The following is a 21,067-nucleotide window of genomic DNA, read 5'->3' on the forward strand; positions in this document are numbered from 1 at the left end:
GTATTTCTGCTTGATTCTTTTAAATTATTTCAATCTCTTTGTTAAATTTATCTGATAGAATTCTGAATTTATTCTCTGTGTTATCTTGAAATTTCTTTTAAGTTTCCTCAAAAGAGCTATTTTGAATTCTCTACCTGAAATGTCACATATCTTTTGTTTTTCCAGGATTGGTACCTGGTGCCTTATTTTGTTCATTTGATGAGGTTATGTTTTCCCAAATTGTCCTAATACTTGTAGATGTTTATCTGTTGCTGGGCATTGAAAAGTTAGGAATTTATTATAGTTTTTGCAGCCAAGACTTGTTTGTACCCATCCTTCTTGGGAAGGCATTCCAGATATTCGAAAGGACTTAGGTATTATGATCTAAGCTGTATCTGCCTCAGGGAGCACACCAAGCCCAGTGATGCTGTGCTTCTTACAGACTCATAGAGGCCTCCTTGATGATCTTGGACAAGATCTGGGATAATTCTCTGGATTACCTGGCAGAGACTTTTGTTCTCTTCCCTTACTGTCTCCCAAATAAACAGTCTCTCAGTCTGTTGTGAGCCACCTGGAGCTGTGGGTGGAGTGAGACAAGCACCGTTGTGGCCACCACCACCATGACTGTGCTGGGTCATACCTGAAGCCAACACAGCACTACATCTTGCTCAAGTCTTGCTTTAACCCCTCCCTAGCTACTGCCTATGTTCTCTCTCAAGACCCTGAGGCTCTACAGTCAGCAAATGCCAAAGCCAATGGGCTTTTGTTCTTCCCTTCGGGGCAGCAATTTCCCCCAGGCCCTGGGTGGGTCCAGAGGTGCTGTCTGGGAGCCAGGGACTAGCATTTAAAACCTTAGAAGTGCACCTGGTGTTCTGTTGTACCACGGCTGATCTGACACTCAAACCACAAGATGTAGTTCTTCCCACTCTTCTCTCCCCTTTCCAAAGGCAGAGGAGCCCCACCCCATGGCCACCATTACCACAAAACCACGGTAAGTACTGCCAAACTACCACTGCTGTTTCCTTAAGGCCCAAGGTCTCCAATCAGCTTGTAGCGAATGCTGCCTGGCCTGGGCCTCACCCTTCAAGGACGGTGGGCTCCCCTCTGGCCCAGGGCAGGTCCAGAAATGCCATCCATCCAAGAGCCAAGTCCTAGAATTGTGGACCCCAAGAGCCTGCTTTGTTCTTTAGCCCCCTGTGCATGAGCTGGTACCTAAGGTACAAGACAAAGTCCCCTTTCTTTTTCCCTCTGCTTTTTTGAAGCAGAAGGAATTGTGCCCCGTGGTCAACCACAGCTCCAGATGTGCTGGGTCTCACCTGAAGCCAACAAGTCTCACAGTCTCACACAGGGCCCTTGATTTAGTACTTGGGTATCATTGCTGCTTATTCAGGGCCCAAGGGCTCTTCAGTTAGCTGGTGATGAATGGTGCCAGGATGGGGTCATTCCCTTCTGGACCAGGGTATGTCTAGGAATGTCATCCAGGAGCTTGGGCCTGGAAAGGGGCCCTCATGACTCTGACCAGTGCCCTATCCTGCTGTGGCTAAGCTAGTATCCAAGATGCAAGATAAAGTTTTCCCTGTTTTCTCCTCAAGCGGAAGGAAGGAGTCTCTTTTGGAGCCATGAGCTGTAAAGCCTGGGGTTAGGGAAGGGATAATACCACTCTCTTGACCACCCTGGCTGGTGTTTTAGTATGTTGTGTGTCACCCCTATCCACTGTCTCTGGGCCCTGTTCAGCATTAGGACTCTCCTAGGATTTGCAGTCCTTGTGGCCTAGACTGTGTTTCAAGTTTATTTATTTAAATCCTCATAGCACTTTAGCCCATGGTGGCAAGGTTTGTGGGAACTCAGGTTCAAACTGCCAGGATGGACGATTCCCCTCTGGCTAGGGCTGGTTTAAATGCTCCCTCTGTGGGTGGGCATCAGCTGAGTTTGGTCTTGTTTTCCTTTCTGCTCTATCAGGACAGCAGTAAGTTCAATGCCTCACAAATTGCTGTGCTCTCCCTCCAGCACAAAGAAACACTCTAGTCACCACGCTACCACTTCCTGGGCTTAAGGAAGGTGTGGCATCACTGATTTAAGACTTTTTTTTTTTTTTTTTTTAGGTTTTCAGTGCCTTTTTCAGTGATGCAAAGTTAAAACCGGGTACTGTGAGTGCTCACCTGATTTTTGGTTCCTATGAGGGTGCTTTTTTGTGTAGATAATTATTAAATTGGTGTCCTTGCTGGGGGCTAGGGAAGGCAATTGGTGGAGCCTTCTGTTCTACCATCTTGCTCCACCTCCTCCAACATTTTCTTTATCTACTTATACATCAGTGAACACTTGGGTTGCTTCCACCTCTCGCCTATTGTGAATAATGCTTTTATGAACATAGGTGTACAACTATCTCTTCAAATATCTGCTTTCATTTTGTTTGGGTATATAGCCTGAAGTGGAATTGCTGAATTCTATGGTAATCTCTTTTTTTATTTTATATTTATTTTTTTCTTTGTTTTTTGGAGAGTAGTTTTATTAGCTGGGGATATAGTGGGATCATCACTAGAAGGGCAGGGTATTCCACTGGTTACCATGTGCAACTGTCTGGGGAGCACGATAAAATTCAGTCCAGGGTTCTGTGCTGGGGAGCAGGGCCTTGAAAAGAAGGCAAATTGTCCAGGGAAGTAGTAGCTGTGAGGGTCATGGCTGCCCTGCTCCACTCTACTGCACTGGATCTCCTGGTGCTTTTCAGGCTCCTGTCAATCCTGCATCTGTATGGGGCAATGGACCATCTGGCCCAAAACTTTATCCTCAAATTTGATGTAGGCCAGGCATTTCTGCTTCTTTCCACTGGACTTGACTTTGCACTCCAGATTCTTCTTGCAGAAACTTGTGTACTGGAGCTTAAATTCTAGCCTCACAAAGGACCCTGCTGGGGAGAGTGTATCCATAGCACTGCTCATATTGGTCTCCCTGAAGGCTCACTGCATAAGTGGATGCTTATCGAATTTCCCCAGGGTACCTGCAGGCCCTGCTGCTAGGCCCTTAGGAGCTCAGCCCTGCCTAATCCCATGGTGCCCAGCTATAGGGCCAGCAGGATCAGCAGCTACTGCATGGGTTTCCCTCAGTCACCCTGGACCTTCTTTCCTGTGCCTTCAGGAAATTTCCTAACCTTCACCGTGGCTTAATCTTGGCCTCGGCTGTCAATCTCTTCCTGGACTTCTCCCCGCGCACATCCCTGCCCCGATGCTCTTTCCTACTGTGGGGGCCTATTTTCACTTATGTACTTATTTTCTCCCTGGAATTATAAACCCTGTTGACAGATTGTAATGTCCCTAAAGTCAGCAAAGATAAACATGTTTCTATCTTCATGATAACCAGTTATTATTTGGTCTGCAATACAATGTAATATTTTTTAAATGTATTTTCAGCCTTGCTGTAAGAAACAGTCCAGTGGGAACTTATAGTTGTGTTTATCGAAAGAGTTTATTGAAGGTGTTGTTTATTACATTACACAAGGATTTCTTCCCACAAGAAATCCTTTTTGCTGACTTTAGTGTCAAAAATGGATGGGCATGTTTGAGGTGATGGATATTCCAATTACTCTGTTTTTATCATTATACTTTGTATAATGTATCAGAATACCACATGTATCTCATAAGTATATACAGTTATTATGTATCAATTTAATAAAAGACTGGATGGGCTTCTCCGAGAAACTGGCTTGCTGTTATCTAATGAATGTTTTAAACTATTGGTGTTTTTCATTTGTGTGAATTTTTTATATTTTCATTATTCTGGCTCCCACTTTATGACTAACCATATTTTCCTCATCTACTTTCAATTTGTATTGCCCTTCTGAATTGTGTATGTGTAAACAATATACTTAAATGCCTTTTGATGCAAAGCATAATTTAAATAAATATATATTAAACAAAGACCTTAAAGTTTTAATGGAAAATAGAAAAACATTTTTGGTATAATGACTTTTGGTATGGTACAAACAGTCTAGAGGTTTGGAAACCATGCTTTCCGTTCCTCCCTCACTCCTAATTCTGCATAATCTTTAAGAGCATGGATTTAGAGTCAAATGGACTTGGGTTTAGACCTTGCCTTACCATTTATAAGCTGTGGGATCCCAGGCATGGTCCCTAAATTTAAATTTTCTTATCTGTAAAATCAAGATAATGATATACAGTTCATAAATAATAGAAGGTATTACTATTATTCAGCATCAATTCTTCTATATAGAATTGATATAAAACTATTCAAAGTGTAGCCTTTTTCAAAATAAGTTAGGACAGAGTAAATGAGAACAGTCCCAGAAGAAAATTATCCTTCCTTTTAAAATTTTATTTGGTTTTCTTGAGAATCCTTGTGAAAACAAATCATATACTACTTGTTATAGAGCGACTACTTGCTTGTAGGAGGATGACTGTTAAGGATGCCTTTGAAGAACATAAAGAACAGGGGTTTCTCAGGTCAACATGTATTATATTGGTTTCAGTGGTATCTAAAAACTATTTGCAATGTTTCCCCTTTCATTCATTCAAATGCAACTTCAGATTGAATGCCATCTGGGTACTTTACACAGTATTGAATTCATCAAGAGTATGCTAGCATGGACTTTAGTCCTTGGTAGTTTTAATTTTTTTTCTGATAGGTCTAGAAGAGTGTGATTTCATTAGCCACTGTTGTATGTTATTCTTCTTTTTCATTTTAATAACTGTATGTTTCTATCTCCATTTACCCATTTATTTTTGCAAGGGTATGAATCCACTTTATTGTTGAGATGTGTTTTTTCAGTCTTGAGATGGTCTGATATAGTCAAATTAGGTTAGATTTTGGATCCTCTGGGACCAGGTTTTAATTATTGGTTTGCCTGCCACTTACTTACTGTGTACACTTAGAGAATTACCTAATCTCACTGAGCTTTAGTTTCTTCACTTCTGAAATTGGTATAACAGCAGTCTCTTTGACATGACTTGGCATCTCTCTGTTTACTTCCCATCCTCACCATTATCCTATAATCTTCTAAAGGAATATTCTACATGCAAGGCCTTCACTTTCTCATTTCCCAGTCATTGCTCAATCCCGTAGTCTGTCTGGCTTCTCTTCGCATTATTCTAATACTGTTCTGGCTAAAATCATTGATAATCTCTTAATTCTCAGAGTGCTTTAGTCCTTATCTTACTAGAATGCTGTGCTGCATTTAACACTTGTCTGCCATGCCTTCCTTGTTATTACCTTGTCCTCTCTGATCTGTTTTTGTTTTCATTCTTAGATGCCCCTTTGTCTGGCCAACCTTCAAGTTGTATGGACCACTATACCTTTCACCCTATACAGTTGAGGGAGATTGGTTCCAGGAACCCCCATTGATACCAAACTCTGCAAATGCTCATGTCCCTTATATAAAATAGTATGGTATTTGGATATAACCTATGAAATCCTCTTGTATACTTTTAAGTCATCTCTAGGTTACAAATAATACCTAATGCAAGTACTGCATCCCTTGAGGTCTGTGTCTTATTTACCCTTTTATCTCCAGCGTTCACAGCAGTGTCTGACAAATAATTCCTTCATTTTTCCCCTTGTTCCTGACTTTAGAGTCTTCCTTTTAAAATATAAATCCTGTTTAGCTTTGTGACACTGTAATTAGTACCAAATCCATTTAGGTATTCAGCACATGTTTGTAGTAGTATCAATTTACATGTTTATTTTATTTACAAATATCTCAGTGAACTCTCACACAGATCCATAATGTTGTCTTAGTTATTAGGCAGGGAGTCCCTCATCCTACTCACAGGCTATAAATCTACCTGCATCTATACCCATCTTCTCCTCCTTCCCTCCTTTTTCAATGGAGATATACAGTTCTTATCCACATTTAAATATCTTCAAGTCTCTAACATCTTTAAGAAAGAAAAACAAACTCTCTCTCTCAATCCCATATTCTCTAGATATCCTCTTATTTTTCTCTTCTCTTATGTAGCCTGACTGCTTTGAAGACTCCTCAACTCATTTGGTGCTGGCTTATTACCATCACTGTGAAAACAACTCTCAGGAATGTCACTAGTGACTTTCACGTTGCTATATCCAGTGAGAACATTTCAGCCCTCATCAGTATACACATACTAATGGAGAATGAAAGAAAAAGAAGATTGTATAGGGAGGCTACAAAGTAATTCTAGTTACTTTAAGGAAGTTTGAGACTGTAGTAAAGACATCTGTGGCCTTATACTAGACCCTGTCAGGAATCACACTGCTTTTAGGACTGACTCATTTTCTTTCTCAATGGCTACATAATCTCTCTGTTTGGAAACTTGACTTCCTTTTGCACATCTTTTCTAATTTCATCTCTGTTTTTTCTATTCTCTTATAATTTCTGCTCCTCCATAACTTCAGCTGGAATGTAGCCCCTTATAGCCTCTGGTCTCCCTCCTTGACATAATGAGGACCTCTTAGTTTCAGCTAATTGCCTTATTTTCTTGGTATTCTTTACTTAAATTTCTAGAGCGTTAGTTTTATTAGTCCAGTTCATCATTTGTATCAGGCCACTTCACAGGTGATTGAAACTGACTCAATCTATAGCCTAGCCAATCACTTATGAATTGCCCTGGGTAATCCTGATTTCTACTTTTAGATTTGAGTAAAATCCAAATGATAATGGATTAAGGAGTGCATCACAGGTGAGGAAATAAGAGTAAGGGCTTGAATCCAAAGAGGGAAACAGACTAGTGGGGAGCACACATGATCAACGAAATCAAAGAAAGGATTTTGTGTTTTGTTTTAAGACGGCAGAGATTTGAACATAGAATGAGTCAATAGGCAATAGTTGAAACAAAGAGAGAATTTAATTTTTTAGTTATTGAAGTCGTGTTAAGGTGGCAGAATATGGGACTACAGAGTATGGAAAGATAGATTAGCTTTAAATAGGAAGGATACCTCTTCCTATGAAGTGGGGTTTAAGTAAGAAAGTAAGAATGTGATGCAGATAAATTTGAAAATAGGGGAACCTGCCTGTTGGCATACTTTATGAAATAGTCAGCAAGGAGAACTGCACAGAAGAAAGGTAAAGATTTCCAGTACGTGCTGAGGAAAATTCAACTAGGTACCTAACAACTATGTGTATGATGAAGTGATTTTCTTTTTCACTGTAGCCCATAGGTAGGTTAATAAAGGGTGAAGGATTTGGCTAGTTCAGAGTTAAAATGGACTTAATTTGTGGCATGGTAGCACTAATGCTTGCTTCTAACCCACCCTTCACATTTATTTGGTTTGACCATGTTTTCATTCTGGTCTTTCATACTTTTATTTTGTAGGTCTTGATGACTGTCTGCAGCAGTATATTAAGAACTTCGAGAGGGAGAAGATCAGTGGGGACCAGCTGCTGCGCATTACACATCAGGAGCTAGAAGATCTGGGGGTCAGCCGCATTGGCCATCAGGAACTGATCTTGGAAGCAGTTGACCTTCTGTGTGCATTGGTAAGGACATAAAACTGGTGAAGAGGGAAACTTCTCTTTTTCTTCTTTTGTTGCTTTTCCCTTTTTTCTTGTCTTCTTTTGATAATTGAAATGCAAATAGAAGAAAAAAACCCTGATCCTCAACCAACTGGACCTGATATTTTCTTCCTTCCTTAAATTTGTTATATTAGTGCCAAATAACAGTTCCCTGTTTGTAACATCTTTTATAACAGTAAGACTTGGGTATATCAGAACCTTAAGTCCAGATTGTATGTCTCATAAGCAGGGCTCTTCATAGATGAACCACTCATGTGCTAGGCTCTCACACTGCCAGTTGAGAAAGGAAGGAATATTGATTGACAGTGTTAACATACATACAGTCTAGACATTTGAAGTTTGACCCATGAACAAGGCTCTGCTGACCTAAACCTACTTAAAAGCATGGCATCAGAAATAGATGTCTAGACCACTTCTAAGTTTGAACCATGTAGCTGTGGTGAATCCTTTCAGATGCTGAGCTTTAATCCCTGTACAGTTCTGGGTTTAAGCACCAGGTTTAAGTCATGTCATTTGGATACTTCATTATGTGATTGAGCTCTTCTGGAAGTTAACACGGAAAATAAACACCAATTTTTTTTTCTGTTTATTCAACAATTCCTTAGTTGCAGTCCCCAAAGAGGTCAAATGTTAAACTTCCTTCTTACCCCTTCCTAATGTAGTGGATATACATCAACAAGTCAGAAGTACAGATGTATTTCAGTTTATGCAACAGATGCTTTCTGGGGAATATAAAGCAAATTTCTGGGTAGTGAATTCTAATTTTCTTCTACATACCATTATGAAATCAGGAGGTGAGATTCCTTATCAACAAGCTGAGTTGACTAGTCCAGGAAGTTGTGCTATTGGGACTGTATCTTTACCTCCTTCCCCTCTGTCCCCAACTGCTCTTTGAATTTCCCTTTAGCCTGCTAAGTCTTGTCTCTCTGATCTTTACTGGCCTTTCTGCATTTTCCTTATGTCTACTGTATTCATTTCTTTTTCAACAATTACATATTCATGCTCAAACAGTGCTATCACGGGGAATGCAAAGATGAAAAAGACACAGTCTGTACTCCTGAAATATATACAGTCCATTAAGAAAGACAATAGCCATTAGAAGACAACATAGATTTAAAGAAAATTCCAGGGGAGTGTAGAAGGAAATGAACACTTCTGAGGGATTCAGGAAGTGTAGGTAAAATATGCATTTGGTCTTACAGGATGATTAGATGTTTGCCAGACAAAAAGTTGGAGAAAAGTTATCTAGGCGGAAGAAATATCATTGTGAAAGAATATGGAATATTCAGAGAAAATTGAGAATTTTCATTTAGCTTGTGCAGAATGGGAGGTGATGGGAAAAAAGGTAACTTAACAGCTTGTATTACAATTCTTTGTTTAGGTTCTTTTATCCTTTAATTCATGTTGGGCTCCTCAAAGGAAGACACCTTTGTTTAGTTCATATTTTGTATTCAGCTTTCTGCCCAGTGCTTAGCTCAAAAAAGATGTTAAATTAATGTTATCTTACTGAATTAAACTCTCCGTCTTTCTTCAGAGAAGCATAATTTTTCTCTTACCTACACAGCCTTTGACTTTGAAGTTTCTGTTCCTCATATAAGGAAGACAGAAAAATTAGTAGATTCCTTTTGTTTCTTTAAGCTATACTGTATTTTCATCTACCTTGTCTTGAAGTTATTCCTTATGTGAATAAATGTTTATGGCAGCTGATGAGAATGAAAGGTTTATTTAGTCACTTGTTTATTCATGCAACATATATTTATTAAGCATCAGATATATTGTTTGCATCGTGTTATTCTAGAAAGAAGTAAGCTGTTCATGATTTGGAGGTGTAATAATATTTCAAGCTATTAAGCTATAATTTAGTATGCTTCAATAGAGAGCAAAGAATATTAACTGAAAGAGTAAAAATGTAAATAAAAAATATATATAGCTTAATGTATGGTCCTTAATTTGTGTTCTGACAATACACTTTTTATTAAGAACTGTAAATAAATCATTTGTGACAGGATAAGAACAGTTTTCATTTCATTTTTCATGTACTTATAATTTCAGGCATTTTGCATGAAAGATTTGATGTTTGCAATTGCTGGGATTTGTTTCTTTGCAACATAATTGCTTGGTTCATTCATCTTAAAATAATTTGTTTTCCAAAAAAATTCATTAAAGCAAGCCTTTTAGGACTCACTCATATTTATAAAGCAGTGTATTATAAAGCTAAAAACCTGCTATACGATGCATTTAAATTAAGAACTCTGAATAAAATGGCATTGACATTGTAAAATCTGTGGTGCCAATATTATTTCTAGTTAAGTGGTTAGTGAAAATTTGCCACTAGTGAGGATATAGCTGACATTATTTTTCTAAAATGTTAAATACATTTCTTTATTTCTTTCAAATGCTTTTGCATGCATATCATTGAAAGAGAAGGCTGATATGAACTTAGCATAAATTCATTAAGACTTAAATGGCTGTGTTGAATCAGTTCTAAGTCATTACTGGTTCTGGCACATGGTAATGGCCAAGTACATGAACGAATAAGTAACATATATGACAAACACAGCAGCTAAGTACATTTCATGTCTAAGTTTTTGTTTTCTTGAGGTAGTCCTTTTTATACTAATAGTAATACCAAGTTTTGCTATGCATATCCAGTAAAAAGCAAATCTGTGGTGAATAAACCTGCATTTTTAAAAAGTTGAGGCAGTGCCCTCCATACCCCTGGCCTAAAGCAAAAGGTGCTTGATTTACTCGTCAGTTCTTTAAATGGTAGGTAAGGGTGTGTGATTTACTGGTGACTTACCAAGTCAAAACAAACCATCCACTCACATGAAAGAAATAGCCAGAAGGTATCTGTATTGGTAGTAATTGAGAGTTGTAATGATAAAAATTAACCTGAGGCTGGGCATGGTGGCATGCCTGTAATTCCAGCACTTTGTGAGCCTGAGGAGGGCAGATCACTTGAGCCTAGGAGTTCAAGACCAGCCTGGGCAATGTAGCAAGACCACATCTTTACAAAAAATTTAAAAATTAGCCAGGTGTGCTGGCATACACCTGTAGTACCAGGTACTCAGAAGGCTGAGGTGGAAGGATCGCTTGAGCCCAGGAAGTCCAGGCTGCAGTGAGCTGTGATAATGCCACTGCACTCCAGCTTGGGTGACAGAACGAGACCCTGTATCAAAAAAATAAAATAAAATAACTTTTAAAAATTAAAACGTTAACTTGAGAGATCAATTAATCTCTTTTGTTAAAATAGTATAGCACATAAATCTGGTTACATACAGATGAGCTTCTAATCTATTATACTCTTCTAAATTTTTAAAACATGTGTTTGGATTATCAGTGTAGTTATGTTCATTAACTAGAACAAGTTTTAAGAATTTCCTTCCCCATCCTCTGCTGCATATCTTTTAAAGATTCTTTTTGCCTCTGCATTTCTCTGTCCTCCACATTTTTCACCTCTATTCTGCATAATCTATTTTTAGGAGGTTTCCAAGTTAGAACTTCTGAGAGTATCCTTCCAGGTTTTGTCCGCATGATTATTATATTACCTAATTCTTGAGTCATATGAAAAATAATAATTTTAGTTTCTTAAATTTTGAAGACTCTGGAATATTTTTACTTTGCCTTTGGATTTTTATTTATAAGAAGATTAATATTATTTTACCTTTCCTAATAAATCATTTGAGATGCTAGTGTTATATAGAGAGAAACAATTTAAAATAATCTTTTATGGAGGCTAATGGCTACAGAGTGAAATATCAGTTACCAAGTTGATTGAGTAGGCTTCTCTCTAATAAATTGTTATAATTTGAACTTCTGTAAGAGATTACTATAATTTGTTGGCAAACAAATGTTTTCTTATTAAACTCATTTATACACAAAAATGAAAAATGCAATCATTTTTTACTTTAGAAAAATGCTTTAACACAGGGAAAACTTCTGAAAATACTTTACTTTTCAGTATTTTCATTTACAGTTACATTTACAGAAGAAGTATCATTTACAGTTAGTTTGTATAGTTATAAATTGTTCTTATCTAGTCATTAGAGAACATCTTTTATAAACATAAGAGGATTTCTTTCATACTTTAGTGACCGGCTGGACAAACTCTCCCACATTTCACAAATATTCCATTCTCAGATGCAATAGAATTTGAATAGAATGTTGTTTTAGTTGCCCAAGCCAAATCTTTTAACATAAGAGAAGAATATTACAGTTCAAATTAAGCAGTGAATATTTAACATATTTATACTATGTTATTTTAGAAAACAAATTTATAACTTTAGAAGAAAGTGTTCTTTTAATAAATATGTAAATTCTCAGCAAAAGACAGGCAGACTTTTATCACGATTAAATCTGTAGTGTTAACATACATAACTTGGTATTTAATGTTTAGGCATCAGAACCTTCCTCTCCCCTCATTTTGTCTCCACTAAATTTTCTCTTGTCTTAAATTGCCATAGGAAAAGAAGACACCTAAATGTTATATACAAAGTAGGTACCCAGTGATTGTTGACTTAATAACATAGTTTAATTCATTGTATGACTTTCCTTTTTCACCCTTCATCTTCCACTTTGACTTAATTATTGTTACCATGTTTCTGAGAATAGGAGTAGAATATTGATGCTAAGGAATGTGGTAGACATATCCGCTCACAGATGGCCTGGTGACTTGTAGTTCCATTCTGAACTCTGTCTAGTCTAAGTACTGAGTTTTTAAGCAAACTGTTAAAAAAAGAAATCTTCCCATACCTCAGTTTCCCCAACTGTGAAAAGGTAAGTCAAACTTAGCCTCCCAGGCCCAAGCAAATTCTTACATTCTTTGGGTTTTGTCATTTTCAGTAAGGTGGTAATAATTTTAACTTTACACACAACAGTAATGTGCTTGCTGCTAAGTGTTTTAATCAAGGTTATCCTTGGATAATATTAACCAGCCTTTTTAAGGGATGTTTTACAACACGCAATTAGCTGCTTTACATTTTAATTGTAACTTATGAAAACTTTCCCCAAAGTTTGAAGGGATCCTACAATCTTTTTCTATTTGAAGATAGTAAAAAGTCTTATTACACTTATTCATATAACCCCTTTCTGCAATAAGGTATAATAGATAAGATATTTAGGATGAATTAACAAATATTAGTTGAAATGTGAGAACGAAGAAAAGAAGAAAACAAATACACTTACCAAAAAGTCACTATGATTGTTTTTGGTGTGCTTCATATTTAGTTGTGAGCTAATACAGCCAGGACAAAAACAAAAATAATTTTAGTTTCATAATTTGTATTACAAAAAGGAGAAAGTGTATTAGTTCCCCTGAGGAAGCAGAGTTTTTCCTGATACCATATTATAAAAGAAGCTTCTTATGCATCATTATGTAGAGTACGTATTTTTTATCTGATTTATTTACCTGATTTATTTCTTAGTTTTTCATTTTATTATTGTTGGTTGTATTTATTTTCCTAACTTTGGGGAAGCAGAATTATTCCTAGTACCTACATTCCTGACCATGTGTATTGTTAATAGAATATCTACTCAAAAATAATTGTTGATAATAATTAATTTCACAAGTAAATAAACTTAGGTTTTGGTTTTAAAAAACAAATTTATTATTTCTTACAATCTTGCTATGTTGGGTAGCATAGTTCTAAGATACAATGCCCTTATCTTTCCATGTTCATATTAGTACTTAACACATTTTATTATAATTTCTTTATATGACATCTTCCCAAATAGTCACTTAACTGTGGGCCCTGCTAGGTCAGGAATCCTATCTTATTCATTTGTAACTCTAATGCTACCCCATTGCCTGTGCATAATAAAGTATTCAGTAAATATTTTCATGAATGAATAGAATTGACTTTAAGTATATTCTCTCTCTTTTTTTATAATTCAGAATTATGGCTTGGAAACAGAAAATCTAAAAACCCTTTCTCACAAGTTGAATGCATCTGCCAAAAATCTACAGAATTTTATAACAGGAAGGAGAAGGAGTGGCCATTATGATGGGAGGACCAGCCGAAAATTGCCAAACGACTTCCTGACCTCAGTTGTGGATCTGATTGGAGCAGCCAAGAGTCTGCTTGCCTGGTTGGACAGGTAAAGTCTTCCGCATGTTTCATAAGTATCTTCTCCTCAGACACCAGTTTGAATATAACATTATTTTGCATTTTGTTGTGAAAGGATTGGACAGGCAGAGGACTACCAAGTAATAAATGTCTAATGATGATTTACCACAATACAGGGGTATTAAATAGATATTAGTCTTTTATAAAATTTGATGTCCAACTAAGTAGCCAATCAATAATTAGTCTGACAACTGTAAAATACCTTGCTGCTTTATAAGCAAAATCATTATTTGGCTGTCATAATAAAATTTATAAATTTTTGTTTATTATAATACTGCTTTGTGTCCTGATGTTCTTTATTCCTATTAATTGGTTGTACTTAAGGAAATGACCATTGGGATGCTATAAACAGTTTTAAATAGGTAATTAGACACTGACACCTTCATAGCATGCCTTGTATGTCTCCTTGGCCTCGCTTCATTCATTCTCTGTTATTAATTACATTGTACTATTTTGGATATCATAAACACACTTTTAGACTTTTTAAAGTTTAGGTGATTTTCATTTGTTTTGGAACGCATAAAATAGTATAAAAGTCTTGTAATATGAAATGAAAAGGTTAAATTTAAATTATATACTGTATGTGGTTAAACATTATAATGATAAAACATATTACAACTGTTTATTAAAAAACTAAACAAGTTCTCTACTTTCAGTTTTGGAATTTTTGTTAAGGGGTATGTACTATGTTTAATGGCTTAATAATCAAATTTAAAAAATGCTCTTTGTCTTTCATAAGAAACTCTGATAATATGCATTACCGGAATTCTTTCTTGAATAAATGTCAGTAGGATATTCATGTGTTCCTACACAGACACACACACACACACACACACACACACACGCCAGTATTACATTTTGGCATTTTAAAAACATGAGACCTTATATTAAAAGTAAAGCTTTTGTATTTTTAAGGTGAAAATTGAGATAATTTTCCTTAATTTTATATTGTCTAATTTTATATATACTTATACATAATATAAAGTGATGATACTAAATCCAAATAGGAAACACTAAACTATATATTACTAGCTTTTTGATAATTAATTAATGGACTACATGTTTCTTTTGCATTATAACATTATTAAAATTTAATTTTCATAATTGTCTAAACCACATTATCAAGTGTTTAAATTAATTGAATTTTAAATATATACATTCCAAAAGTTATGAATGGTCAGTAAGTAAAATATGGCTTAGTCCTTAAGTACTATTAATATAATACATTTGTTTTGGTAGGCTTTACAGTAATCAGAAGGCTTAAAGAATACATCCTTGATTATAATTATATCTTCTTTTACTCTCATTTTCCCCATAATTATAAATTTGCTCAGCCTTGATATTAACATTTAGTAAATTCATTTATATATTTTTTACCCTAGTATTTGTTAGAAGGATAGATAAATTGTTAGAGTGAATAGAGAATGTTTTTACTTCTTGATGACAAATATGGCTATTTATAAAATCGCACATTTCCCACACTATAGTAGTCCTTGAGATTTTATTGTATCAATTTTTTATGGTGGTATTACTTTCATTATGTAATAAAATGCTTTTGGCAAGTGCCAAATCACCTACAAAGCACATATGTGCATACACACCTACAAAAGCACATAAAAACACACACAGTATGTCAGTGCAGATTTGCTTTAATTTGGGGAATTTAAAATGAACCCTGCAAATGAATACTGCCAAGCATTTGATCTTTAACTTTAGTTTATTCCTTCGATATACAATACTTTAGTTGAAGAATAAAAATTTGGCAGTTAAATAGGATTAATTTGATGTTATAAGCACCTGTTTTCATTTTTAAACAGCTATAAGTTTTATGGCATTACAAAATTTTTATTACATTTTGGAGGAAACGTGTATCCACAGCAATATGTTTGGGGTTTATTACAGTTTTTATTTTATGTCACTTGAAAGGGGAGAAAGAAAAAGAATAGGTTAAAAAAATCTTTAATTTTATTCTAGATGCTGAACTAGATGCTTTATACATACGTATATATACTCTCAGCTCATTGAATTCTCACAAAGCAGATATCATTATCTCCATTTTACATATGAAATGTGAAATAACTTGCCTAAAGTTATTCATCTACTATGAAAGTTATACGTTGAATCTATTTTTGTCTGACATTGAAGTCCTGTTATTTTTTCCTTCATGTTCCTTTGTCATGCTACACCTCGTTTTGAATGCTGACTAATTCTTGAGGATTTTGAGGAAGGGATGTGGCATATAAACCTTTATTTACATTTTGCTATTTCTCTTCAAAAGCTAAATCAAGACTACCACTTTTCTGTTTTGGGCCTCAGTATCTGAAATTGCTATATAGAACTTCATTTATAGAAAATGTTTATTTCACTGTTTATGGTAAAAGTTTACTATTTTCTCTCATTTTAACATTAATATTTAATTCTAATTGTTTCTAAAATACCTTTCAAGATTATTCTATTTTAAAGGGATCAATGAAATATTTTTTGATACCATTGCAAAACCTTTAAATGTTTAAGGCATAATAGTGTGCTAGGAAAATAATATTTATGACTCACAAAAACTCCAATTTCAATGGAGCTTCCATTTAAATGAGATACACGTTCAAAGACCAGCTCCTTACATTTCCTAAATAAGATAAAATCTAAGGTTAACACAATTCCATTTTTTCTCCTAATTAAAATATTGAATTGAGTGAAACACCAGACTTTCCCAGAAGAATACTCTCAGAGGCGAATCACAGTTGGTAGCTTTACTGTTTATTTTCGATGCATGGTTTACTTGTCTGTTTTTAACCTACATCCTACTGTTTTTGACACCTCATATTTCTTGCAGTTTTCTGTGGCTTTGCCAAATCGATCTATACTCAGAAGTTTACAGATCACTACATGTGTTATGTTGTATAGTAACGTTAGTAAAAATGTTCAAAATTATTATTAAACAAAGTTTATTTTGCCTTTCATAGTAAAAGTTTTTTTCCTTCATTTTTACCAGTAATACCCAATTCTGATAGTTTATAAAATACCTTTTTAAGGCCATCCTGTTTTGATGGGATCAATGAGATCTCTTGATATCATTGAAAACCTTTTACATATTTAAGCCGTAAGAGTTTAAGGTACTAGGGAATTTTTGTTAAGATTTCTCTGAAATTTGTTGTCTTGTGTAAGAAAATTGTTAAACTAATTTCTTCTTGCATGATAAGAAACTATGGGACAAATTAATTTTATACCAGGAAAAATATTACAGAGACCAAGAAAACCACATCAAATGCTACCAGATAATGTGATTCATTGTTTGGTCTTATTTTATCTCATCTGCTCATTGTTTCTCACTTAGCACCAATTATTCCAGGGAAGAGCAGTGACATTAGCACTACCATTATTCATAGACTACCCTAAGGTTTCAGCAGTGCCAACCTGAGAAATAGTAAGGCATTCCAGATTTTCCTTATTAACGTCTTAGCTTTCCTTCTTAGTTTCTCATTTGTTTAGGATTTCTGAATCGCTAATAACCTTTTTATAAATGTAATGCTTTTGTTTAGATATAATGTACAAAGAATAATTTCTTATAGGATCATAAACTTTTGCACCAGAGAGAAATATAAGCATCGTATTATCTATATGATGATTTAAGGAGTACAGTTGCTTAATTTTTAAGATTTAAATAGGATAATTCCTGTAACAGCCACTTATCGATGATCCAAGGATTTTATCTTTTTTTCTCTTTCTGGCATCAAAAAGCTTTCTTGCTATGAATTTAATTTCCTTTAATTAGAGTTATTGTGTTCTTCTTGTAAGTACCCTGAACTCTACTTGAGGGTTTCTTCAGACTTAAGAACAGTTTCTTTATTTTTGTTTTTGTTTTTGTATGTGTGTGTATGTGCATGCATGCTGATCATGTTCAGTTATTCTACAGAGATCTATCGTTTTTACTCTTATAGATGATCATTAAGTCATGACTGAGTGATAATCTTTGGTAAACCACAAAGATTGGAGCCCCACCTGACCTTTTACCCTTATTTATATGTAGATACAGCCCAAATAATCATACCAAACCTTAAAATCTGCTGGCTAAGAATGGCTGTTAGTACAGTTGTATATGATTTGCCTTTAAGACAAAAACTTTTGGGTAATTCTATATCACTACAAAATAAAATCTATTTTCCTTGGTATGTGTTTAGATTTTTCTTTTCATTTTTTCTTGAAATTTAATCTTGAGTGAGAAGCTTGTCCTACTTAAAATATGAATGGTCAGGAAAGCGGAAAACATGCCCTTGGAATTCAGTTTGCTATAGACATTTAGTGATCAAATAGATTTTTTCTTTTCTATATTTGAAAATCAAGTGAGATCCTTTTAAGTAGTTATGGTAAAACAAAACAAAACAAGACAAACATGCTGTGCATCACCTCATCACTTCTTAATGAAATTTTAAGATTTTATAAACAGGCTCTGACCTTTTCAAACCTAAGAATCGAAACTCTTTTCTAATCATGCCAGAAGCATTTTTGAATTCTTAAAATGCCAGTTTTCATGCTTCAATGCAGCAAAAATGGTCTCTACGTAATTTTTTTTTTTTTTTTGAGACAGAGTCTCACTCTGTCGCCCAGCCTGGAGTGCAGTGGCATGATCTCGGCTCACTGCAACCTCTGCCGCCCAGGTTCAAGGGATTTTCCTGCCTCAGTCTCCTGAGTAGCTGGGATTACAGACACCCGTCACCATGCCCAGCTAATTTTTGTATTTTTAGAAGAGACGGGGGTTTCAACATCTTGGCCAGGCTGGTCTTGAACTCCTGACCTCGTGATCCACCTGCCTCGGCCTCCCAAAGTAATTTTTTTAAATTAATGATATTATCCTAGAAATGCTTATGTTTTTCATTAAAAACTATTTTTATTGAGCCCTAATTTATATTCTATAAATTAACCTATTTTAAGTATACAGTTTGATAGGTTTTAGTAAATTTCGATAACACCTATACAATCACCTTACAATCCAGTGTTAGAAAACTTCCATCAGGATGGATTTTTAAAAGTTGGTTTCTGCTTACAACTAAAGAGGTTAATTTTTTTTAACTGACAATTTTGATTAATCACATTTTTTTCTAATTCAGTTTTTTAAATTCTTATGTCTCCTTTTATTTAAGTAAATTATCTTGAAAAAATATACTGGGTTTTGGAGTAGGAATAGATAAGTTCATGAAAGAGAGCCTATAATACACTGTGGTATAGTCACGCATTGCTAATGATAAGGATTGGCAATTTTGTTGTTGCGCAAACATCATAGAGTGTGCTTACATAACCTAGATGATACAGCCTACTACACACCTAAACTATATGGTATAGCCTGTTGCTCCTAGGCTACAAACCTGTACAGCATGTGACTGTACTGAATACTATAGGCAATTGTAACACAATGGTAAGTATTTGTTCCATATCTAAACCCAGAAAAGGCACAGTAAGAATACAGTACTATAATCTTATGAGACCACTGTGGTATATGTGGTCTGTTGTTGACCAAAACGTCATTTTATGCAGCACATGGCCGTATATAGAATCATTTAGAAAACAATATGTTAAAACCACTAGAAAAAGAAAGAGCCATTTAATAAATTGTAGTGTGGCACTTGGTTAAGCCTTTGGAAAATAAATAATGATAGAGCACTATCTATTTTTCTTCACTAAAATAAATTTTAGATATATCAGATATCTGAGAAGAAAATATAAATTTACAAGAAAAGTAGAAAAAATATAGGCAAAAATGATGTCTAGATGTGGAAAGACTTTCTAAGTATTTTTAAAATGCAATAAAATACAAAGGAATGTAATGTTGACTACATAAAAAAGAAAAAATAAAGTATAAGACAGATGACAAAGTGGGAAAAATATTTGCAACAAACATATGAAAAGCAGAGGGTTAATGTGTAATGTGTAATATTCATATATGAACATCTGTGAATATTCACATTGATAAAAAACAAAGCCTACCAAAACGTAACAGATGAGCATATAAGTAGGTAAATCAAAAAAGAAGAAACAGAAATCACTGGTAGAATGTGTATATCAAACAACAGAGCTTTAAAGTGCATGAAGCAAAAACTGACAGAATGAAAGAGGAAATAGACAAATCCACAGTTGTAGACTCCATTTCCTCTTTCTCAAGAATAGATAAAATTAAACAGAAAGTCAGTAAGATTAGAAGAGCTGAGCACCACCACCTAACAACAGGATGTAATTGACATTTTTAGAGCACTTCATCCAACAACAGGAGAATAAAAATTCTTTTCAAGTACCCATTGAACATTCACCAAGATAGACCATATCTGTATCATAAAACAAAATTCAACAAGTTTAAAAGAATTGAAATCAGATAATAAAATGAAACTAGTAACTCATACAGCACACTTATAAGTAATCCAATGGTCAAGTCTCATGGAATATAAAAAGTAATACATTGAACAGAATGAAAAAAGACCAAATCATAATTTGTGGCACACAGCTAAAGCAGTGCTGAAAAGGAAGTGTATAGCACTGAATGCTTATATATATCAGAAATATATATATTCAAAATATATCAGAAATATATATAGTAAATATATCAGAAGCACTGAATGCTTTATATCAGAAAAGATCTCAAATCAATCATTTAAGTTCCCATCTCAAGAAAATAGAAAAATAAGAACAAAATAAATACAGAGCAATAAGATCCTCTTAATGATAAGAGCAGAAATTAGCAAAATTGAAAAACAATAGAGAAGTCAATGAAAATGTAAAGGTTAATGAACGAATATTACAGATAACTTCACACATAAATTTGGCAGCTCAGATGAAGTGGTCCAATTCCTTGAGAAATAGTACTAAAACATAACCCAAAATGAAATAGATACTCTCAATAATCCTGTAACTATTGAAGAAAGTGAATATTACCTAGAAACGCCTCAAGGTGTGGAAAAAGTCTGCAGGCTCAAATGATTTCATTGGTGAATTTTATATATTTGAAGAAGAAACACCATTTCTACACCATCTCTTCCAGAAAATAAAGGCAGGAACTTTTCCTGTATCATTTTTTGAGGCAATCATTATCCTGATATAACAACCCCCCCCAAAAAAAAAACAACAACTACAGACCAATATTTCTCAGTAGCTTAGATATTAAAACCCTCAACAAAATATTACCAAACTAAATCTAACCATGTGTAAAAAGAATTATACACATGACTAAATGAGTTGCTTCAAACACTTGAAGATACATCGGTATACAGGTCCACCACTTACTAGTTGTGTGACCTTAGATAAGTCACTTAATCTTTCTCTACCTTATGTTTCTCATCTGTAAAATGAGAATAATAATAATGCCTATCTCATAATGGTTGTGAAGATTAAATTACCTAATACATGTAAAGCATTTAGAATAGTAACTGGCACATAGTGAGCCCTCAGTAAACCTTAGCAGTTGTTATTACTAGCTCTTAATTGTGAA

General features: G+C 34.8%; 1 protein-coding gene across 5 annotated transcripts in view; it reads left to right on the forward strand.

The window, feature by feature from the left end:
• CNKSR2 (connector enhancer of kinase suppressor of Ras 2) overlaps positions 1 to 21,067 on the forward strand; it is a 277,648-nt gene that overhangs the window by 42,407 nt on the left and 214,174 nt on the right. For all 5 annotated transcript variants that reach the window (XM_030807378.1, XM_030807379.1, XM_030807380.1 and 2 more), the window contains exons 2-3: positions 7,275 to 7,438; positions 13,368 to 13,570. In XM_030807378.1, coding sequence (XP_030663238.1) covers positions 7,275 to 7,438; positions 13,368 to 13,570 — 367 coding nt within the window. The remainder of the gene's footprint in view (positions 1 to 7,274; positions 7,439 to 13,367; positions 13,571 to 21,067) is intronic.

This window comes from Nomascus leucogenys, chromosome X (assembly GCF_006542625.1).
Source record: "Nomascus leucogenys isolate Asia chromosome X, Asia_NLE_v1, whole genome shotgun sequence".
NCBI lineage: Eukaryota > Metazoa > Chordata > Mammalia > Primates > Hylobatidae > Nomascus > Nomascus leucogenys.